The sequence below is a fragment of the Orbicella franksi genome, chromosome 4, assembly GCF_964199315.1.
Source record: "Orbicella franksi chromosome 4, jaOrbFran1.1, whole genome shotgun sequence".
In the NCBI taxonomy this organism is placed as follows: domain Eukaryota; kingdom Metazoa; phylum Cnidaria; class Anthozoa; order Scleractinia; family Merulinidae; genus Orbicella; species Orbicella franksi.
The window spans coordinates 19,568,740-19,577,349 of NC_138148.1; the positions used below are offsets into that span (position 1 = coordinate 19,568,740).

Here is an 8,610-nt window from a genome sequence, read left to right on the forward strand (position 1 = left end):
CTGTTTTCAATAACTCATGTGTTTTATCTTACTATGAGATAGGGAACAAATTCTACATCGCTTTAACTTACCGACTGATGAACCAAAAAAAAAAAAACAGTACAACAAAAACACTCCAAATAAAACCCAGGGTCTTGAATCATGATCTAATGGTTTTCATTCCGAACAACAGCCACCAAGAAGATCAGGTGCAGCCGGAGGATTTATTTGACTTTTTTCAAAAGTGGGCGTAGTGGTGAGAGCGCACGTCTCCCACCAATGTGGCCTGGGCTCGATTCCGGCCCGGTGCCATATGTGGGTTGAGTTTGTTGTTGGTTTTATCCTTGCTCCGAGGGTTTTTCTCCGGGTTCTCCGGTTTTCCTCCCTCCACAAAAACCAACATCTCCAAATTCCAATTTGACCAGGATAGAGGACCAGCATAAACACCAGCTAAGGCTGATGTGGCTTCCTCTCTAAAACATGATGAATTTAATTCTTCAATAGAACTTTATTTGCATTTCTTATAAGGAACATAATCTAGTGCTCGTGCAAACAAGTCCGTACAGGTTTCACACAAGCTGACATTGCAAGGGTCTTATCACGTTTTGCCCCAAAGATTCAGTGACGTCTTCAAGGGCATTTAAGGACCATCTTTTTAATGTACAATTTGTGCAATACACAATTCAAACATTATTACAATTGTATTATTAATTTTATTTTTAGCGGAAATTTCGGGGCAATACAGCATCAAAGTTTCAAGGTGTTTGTGAGCAACGATTCACAAACAAAGCAGCTGGCCTTAGAAGCCGAAGATTGATGGTCGAGGCAAACGTCCTAATCTTCTCTATTCTTCAATCATTAAAAAAATTAAACCTATAACAAAATCCTCAGTTGTATGAATCGCCTTCGGCTTGCGAAGGAATTTTAACCTGTACTTTCTTTTGGTTGAAGGAGTTTCAGAAAATAAGTTCTATTTCAGTCTGCGCATCAATGTCACTAGCTAGAGCAAACCAGTTCAAAACGGAGCGAAAAATAAGTTAACCTTGAAATTAGTTGTAGACATGCAACACCAGGCAGTGTTTTATTTGCGAACCCTCTTAATGTAACTTATCCTAATCTGTGTACAAAAGCCTGATTGCAAAATGTTGGACCAGTTATCTGTTGAGAGTGAGCAACAGGAATATCTTTTATCAACCTAACAAAACAAAACAGTTTTTTTTTCCAACAGAGAAAACACTTACCGAAAATTTATGGAGCCTGCAGTGGTCGTGAGAAAGGTTGCTAAGTAACATCACGCCTGCTTATGACGTAACGTTGACGTTCTCGTAAGTGCTCGTTCAATTCTCTGATAGGTTAATAAAAAGCGCGAAGTGTGAGGGTGCTTTACGAAGACTTACTACGATTGTCAGTTGAGTAAGGCACGACGGAAGTTTGGTGACGAAGTTTTAATTTTAAAATTAGGGTGTTGTCACGGGCAACTTACCTCGTTTCCATTGGTAACAATATCAACAGCCGTGCGTCGTCTTTCGTGTCGCGTACCATTTCGCACACTAGGCTGATTTAGCAACAGGACGGGAACGTCAGATGACGACTGCAGGGCGCGCGGAATAACCTGGATTCTATTCTAATTTGACCATATTTGGGTATTTGTACTGCGCGCGCCGTGGTCAAGTGACGTTCCCGTTCTCTTGCTAAATCAGCCTACTTTGCTGCCAATGACGTCAAAAGCCGACAAGTTGCCACTGGAAACGGAGCCAGTTGCCCATGACAACAACACCATTTTCACGTTAAAACCTGGTGACCAAACTTTCGTTGCGCATTACTCAACTGATAATCGTAGTACCGAACACTGACATTGCTCGCCAGACTCCCTGGGATGGCTAGTAGTTGAGATATCAAAAAGACCTACAAATAAACCAGCCGTAACTGGAATTCATTCTAAATTGTTCTTGATTCAATTCTTATCGATAACTTCTCGTTTCAAACAGTCCGCGAGAGCTCTGCGCATTGCCAACTTTTTCCCATCATCTTCGCTGCTTTTTGAAGCGGGGGAATCAACCTGCTCTCCAGCAGTGACCCGACGGGCCGCTCGGCTGGAGGTCGGCCGAGCTTTCGGCTGCTGCTCGGTATACTTCGTCAAGCTTTTCTCACGTTCCTGCCTCTTCAACGCCAGAAGCTTGTCTCGTTGTTGCTTCAGATACGCAGCGCGTCTCTTAAGTTCTTCCTCTGTTATCTCCTGCTTCTGTATAAGGAGGAAAAAAACACCATCACTGTACTGAAGAGTTGACAACGTGAGGTGGAGTTGTATTGACGACCATTGTACAATAAATTTTCTAGTTGCCCTACAACACAGGGTTAGTAACTACTTAGAGATAACGGCGGGAGTGCCACGACTTTTCCATTTGGTAAAAGTAAAAATTCCAGGACCTAGAACTCAGAAAATTCGTGTTAATATGCTTCAGTTTTCGAACAGCTCACTTACATTACATGTATAGCGTTTATGAAGAAAGTTATGTTAGCACTTTTATTTGAAACAGTTATTACAAATATAATTGTAAAATGCTAAGCGTTTTCCAGAAGAAGATAATTTTAAAATTCCACTAGTTCCTGCAGCAGTTCACCTTGTTATATTAAATGTTAACAGGCTAACGAAAACTCAGGGGTACAAAGACCCCGGTCTTTCAATCAATGGAGTACCTATCGAAATCAAAAAGCGTAACAACAAATTGACAAATTTACCGGTGCTGGCGTGACAGAGGCACCGCTCGCGACATCTTCCTTAGCACTCTTCATCCACCCTGCTGCCGCTTCAGACGGTTTCTCCGCCTCCTTCTTCGTCTGTCCCGACAAGGGCGGTAAGGCAGACGCCTTCACTTCTGGTTGTGTAGGCGATTTAGGTTTTACAGGAGAGGGCTTGGGTGCTGTTTTACTTTCAGTCGGGGAAGGTTCGGGAACAGTTTTACTTGCAGCAGGGGAGGGCTTAGGTGCTGGTTTGCTCTCAACAGGGGTGGGTCGAGGAGACGTCTTGGCTGCCGACTGTTTTACTTCATCGCGTAATTTTTCCGCCTCAGCCGTTTGCTTCTTTTGTGCCTCCAGTGAGATTTGAAGCGCCTTTTCTAATTCTTCTTGTTCTCTCTTTGCTATTTCCCTTAACCTTGAAATAAACACGTAAATATACCTGTACATGAAAAACTACATGAAACGACAAAAGTTACAATTTACAAGCTTGTCCATCCGAACGTAAGTTCCTTCATACAACTCTAATTGTTCAGCACATGTAGCAGAAAAAGGGAAGAGGATATTTTGAAATATGTCACAAGCAGATAAGAGTTTCAAACAAGTCCGCACCACAAGGACAAATTGATGAGAAGCATCGAGAACAAAGCCAAAAATGATACGAAAAAACCACATTGGATATGCAAAGCGGTACAATGTAGTTAAATGATTTGGAAAGAAGTGTGAAATCAAAATGGGTCATGTCTTGTTCTAATAATGGCAAATGGAAAGAAGACAAAGACCAAGAAACAACTGGCACAGAGATGTACCAAAGACAATGAGCACATTTAGGGGGCCGCCTTTTTCCTGAGTTTTGCTTTGTTTATTTTTTTAATGACCCATTTTGCAGGTAGTAGGTTTTTTAGCCCTCTCTTTCTAAGTTTTCTGGATCTGCCCATGGACACCAGCAGAGGAAGGGTTGCATGTGCAGAAATGTTGAAATGCTGGAACTTGAGAATTCATAAGCATGTAATATGGTGATCTTAAAGAATAACTAAGACCACCAAATGAATCCAGAACAAGGCAATTCTGCTGATTAACAAGGACAAGAAATAGACTCACTGACATTGATTTCACGAAGAAGATGTGTTCACCTGGAACCTTCTTCATCGACTACACTTTCCAGAGTTGTGAAAGACAAAGACTGCCTAGAGGAGTCAGAAACAGAGGATTAGATGGAGATAGCATGAAATAAAAAGAAGGTAAAGGCTTGTCCTGGAAGGGTAGTTTTGGAATGGAGTGTCATCTTTATAGCGAAAGTGGAGTTTGCCATAAAAATGCAGACTTTATGAACTGGAAGAGCAATATCGTCATGGTCCATGTAATTGTTCATGAGAGTTTTGTGGAGGTGTAGTTTTGTAGTGGAGTCCTAAATGGTGGTTGGGAGCTACTGTACATGTACAACTGTAAGCATAAAGGTGTGTGGCAGTGTAGTTTTGAGGTGGAAGTGGAGCTTTGAGGTAGAATTGCAGTTTTGAAGTGGAAATATAGATTTAAAGAAGAAGCAGGTAAAGTCTGCATACGAGCCAAGTAGGGCAGTGCTTATCTCCGGTTTCTGTAGCATGAAGGGATAAGAAGTATTTCTACTCCCCCCTGGATGGGATGCTAGTCCATTGCAGGGTTACCCCCAGCATTAAATATGCTGGTACCCATTTATACACCTGGGTGGAGAGAGGCACTGTGAGAGGACAGTGTCTTGCCCAAGAACACAACACAATGTCCCTGGCCAGGACTTGAACCCGGACTGCTTGATCCAGAGTCAAGCACACTAACCATGAGGCCAAAGAAGAAGTACATCGTTAATTTTGAAGTGAAAGTGTAGTTTTGTTGTCTGTGGAAGTATAGAGCCTCACCCTTGATCCTTGATACAAGCTTCATTAGCTTGAACCAGTTTGGCAGAAAATAAAAAATGTTCTTACTTTTTCTGGCCTGAAATACAAACTAGAAACTCTCTGATCACTTTTCATGACCTTCCAGGAATACAACATTTCCCTGTGGCCTCTTTTATTTGAGTGATGTAGAGAACATTGCTCAAAAATGGTACAAATCATGAATATAAATAGGACTGACACATTTTCTTCATGGCATTTAAGAAAGATCTCTTGATTAACAGTGCCAATATTTACACAGTTCACAGAAAACCACTTAGTTGTGTTGTTCTTGTATAATTTATACTTTTTATTAAGAACTTTTTTTCAATCAGCTGTATAAGGTTTTGTATGGAAGTGAGGAAGCTTTGCTCTCCAGAATCCTTTTCTGTAATTATTAATCACTACAAAAGAAAACTGCTGGCATAATTTTCCTCAACACACAATTATTCAGGACAGTATTTTTGCAAGTCACAGCGAGGCTGGATAATCACACACTCTATATATACAATTCATATTGACTCACTAGTCAAGATTTAGAAAAACAAACATATCCTTCTTACCTCTCACTTTCTTCCTTGGATTCTGCTATTGTCTTCACAAGTTCTTGTTCTGTCTTTCCCTTTGCATCTTTTTGCTTTGATTCATACTCTTCCTTAGATCTCTTCAACACTTCTTGCATAATAGCATCTTCATCCATGTTTGGAACAGCTGGAGGGGGTGCATGGGGTGGAGCAACTGGTACAGGCATTGGCATTTGAGTTGGCATTGGCACTGGCATTGGTATTTGGACATTGTGCAGCTGCTGAAGAAGCTGCAAGGCCTGTAACTGTAGCTCAACATTTTTCTGAATCATCAATCTCTTGAACACTTCAAAATCCTCAGCAGCCCACATCTGATCAAACACATCCTTTGTAACATGGAAAGAGAAGACTAATCAGAAAATTTCACATAGCACATAGTAATATGCAAAAGTACATGTACATTATTAAAGTACATGTAAATTAATAGAAAATGCATGCATGCTTTCCATATTATTGATTTGCAAGAGGCACAAACAGCTTGTAGTTGGAAAAGTGCACTGGACATCTGATTGAGCAGTCTGAGTGTTCTTGGGCAAGATATTTTATTCTCAAATTGCCAAGACTCCTCTTCCATGTGTTTTAATAGGAAATTATACTTGAGGCAAAAAGTTTAAGTCTGGATCGGGCCACTGGTCCCTACATCCTAAGTTTATTACAGTTTCTGTAGCATGAAGCAACAAGGAGAATTTCTACTCCTCCTGGATGGGATGCTAGTCCATTGCAGGGTTTCCCTGCAGTGTTATATTCACCAGTACCCATTAATACACCTGGGTGAGGAGAGGTACTGTGAGAGTTAAGTGTCTTGCCCATGAACCCAGTGCAATCACCCTGGCCAGGGCTTGAATCCGGACCGCTTGATTTGGAATCTAGCTTGCTAACCATGAGACTGCCATGCCTCCACAGCAGTGGAGAACAGAAATACTCCTAATTGCTCAATGCTACAAAAACCACAGATTAATACCAGCCTCACAGGCTACTAGACTCAAATGCAGACTTACAAGTGAATTACCTCTGTCAGTAGCACTGTCGGAATTGGAAGGTGAAGGATGGCAGCCAGAATGACAAGCCACGTACATACATAATTTCATGCCTTCATTTTTTTGACCCAAATTTATAGAATAACTAAAAAGCTAATATCTCCAAGGAAAATAAACATTGCAAATATAAAACAAAAAAGTACCATTACTAACAATAATGCCGGGGCAGATCCAGTTTTCTTAGGAGAGGTTGCACCACTAAGGAATGGCATAACTGACTGGTGTAAAAGCGAATACAAAGAAGAAGGCTTCATCTCAGGGGAGGGGGGTGCACCCCCCTGTATCCTCCCCCTAGATCAACCCCTGATAATGTGATGTGATGTGATGATCTGTTAATTTTCACCTGTAATGTTATAATGCGAATTTTCAAATATATTCTTCATTAATAAAGTGCATGCTTGTTGCACCTGTAGTATCTATCCAGGGTTAACTTCTGGTTCTGCTTTAAGGTGTTGCATCTCAAATTTCCACATTTGTTACATCCCCTGATCCAAATGTTTTATTTCTTTCCTTCACTGTGTTGAGTCAAAGTGAGAAATTTAAATCTTTCCTGTTTGGACTCCAACTCATTGCCAGTGTGCGTTGGGGCTCAAATTCAACTGTAATGAGAAGTGAAGAAAGAAATCCTCAACGAACAAGTACTGTATCTCTCCACCTACCCTATTCATGCCATTAAATTGTGGACTGCCACTTCCATCTTTACATGCCGTCATGAACTGTTCTGCAGATATTCCTACATCCTTCAAAAAACTTGCCAATAATGTTTCCACCTTTAAGAAAAAAAAAAATTTTATGGTCAATGACACAGAAAAAACAATGTTATCACAAGTGAAAACAAATATCAATAACTTGGAAAGTAAGGGTGCTGCATCAGTTAAATGCTTATTGGCTACAAGTCAGTCTATATCCTCAGGTGCTTTTATTTGCACACTACTCTTGACTAAACAATTATTAGTATCACCCAACTAGTGGACTAATGCAAATCCTGCATTTTGATTGGCTATGCTACTAGGGGACTATTAGTAATAGTCCTAGAGTAGCGAAATTGGCGCCATCGAGCATGACGCTTTCTTTCGTTTTATTCCCAAATAAATATTTCTTCAACTTACATTTGCTAACTTTATTATTGTCTTTTCTGTCCGACTAGTTGGGTGATACTAAAACAATTAGACCCTTCGCCCTCAAGGGCCACGGCTCAATAGCCCATTCGGCTTCGCCTCGTGGACTATTGACCCGAACTAACTACGGGTCTAATTGTTAAATATTAATTATGAGAGCACACACAGCGATATATTAACGCTTTCAACTGATATTTTTGCCAAAATTTGATCATAAAACATAAGCAAGCTTTACTCGATCAATACACTTTTATAGCTGATCACTAAAATAATAAATTAAAATTGGTCCACTTCTTGAGAAAGACACACTTTTGCCTTTTTTTTTTCGTTAAACACTTTAGTCTCATGTTTAAAAGCGGTCAGGTGCTTTCGATCTCCTACCCGTGGTAATATAAATTTTGTCTTTATTTTGGCTTTCTAAATTGTTAAATTTCTTGAAACGAAAAAGAACGATCATGAATGTTGTATTTTAATTTAAATGACCACGAAATAAGGGTTAACGTTTTACATTTAAATGTTTTGCATTTCCCAGTGTCAAAGGCTTGTTTCCTTGAAAAGAATATCAGTAGAGGTGATCCATTTTAAAGATAAGCTTATGAAGTCTGTGTTTCACTGAGGAATGAGGAAATTCTAGCTCAGCGATGGCCGTGAAAATACCTCGTCACATTTGTAAATACTTGACAGACAAACTTCGACATATTAAAAGTATTCAGCGTTTTTTTTTTTTTTTTATATGTATAATATTACGGCGAAAGAATTTAAAATTTGACAGATCACTTGCACCAGGAATGCGACGAAATCCTTGAGATAAATTTAAAATGTTTCGAATAAAACGACTTAGATTAAGTAAAAAAAGCTTAACCTACCATTTCCTTGTACTTGTTGTGTATCTCCTTGTAGGCTTCATGGTTTTCACCATCGGAATCGAACACTGGTGAATTGACAAACATAGAGTAAGCTTAATTCAACAAGAACCGATCGAATTTTTTATGTTAAGCTTACCATGCAATCGAACGCAACTTCACTGAACGCCTCGGGGCATTATAAAAAATTCTAAAAATATTAGAAAAATAGTTCATACCGAGAGAATTTTGGTCTATGAAAGTGCGCACAGGAGAATTCCATATTGGTGAAGTTAAAAAGCCGACAACGGCATCAAAAATAAACTCTCTTTCCACAGCAGACATTTTCTCACTGATGACCTCGTTTGCACTTCCTGTACCTTGGAGACGGCCTCGTTGTGGCGAGA

General features: G+C 40.0%; 1 protein-coding gene across 1 annotated transcript; it reads right to left on the reverse strand.

Moving 5' to 3' along the window:
- Positions 1-608: 608 nt before the first annotated feature.
- On the reverse strand, positions 609-8,582 carry LOC145483629 (uncharacterized). The gene is made up of 6 exons (XM_081462166.1): positions 8,443-8,582; positions 8,228-8,292; positions 6,903-7,013; positions 5,186-5,532; positions 2,719-3,133; positions 609-2,221 (listed from the first exon to the last, which is right to left on the reverse strand). Exons 1-6 carry the CDS (start codon positions 8,546-8,548, stop codon positions 1,934-1,936), a joined length of 1,332 nt encoding a protein of 443 aa, XP_081318292.1. The 5' UTR covers positions 8,549-8,582; the 3' UTR covers positions 609-1,933.
- Positions 8,583-8,610: the final 28 nt, after the last annotated feature.

Coding starts and splice junctions, on each gene's coding strand:
- LOC145483629 (XM_081462166.1), bottom strand. CDS start 8,548: ATGTCTGCTGTGGAAAGAGAGTTTATTTTTGATGCCGTTGTCGGCTTT. Junction 3,134..5,185: donor TCCAAGGAAGAAAGTGAGAG/GTAAGAAGGATA, acceptor GTTTATTTCAAG/GTTAAGGGAAATAGCAAAGA. Junction 2,222..2,718: donor CCTCTGTCACGCCAGCACCG/GTAAATTTGTCA, acceptor CTCCTTATACAG/AAGCAGGAGATAACAGAGGA.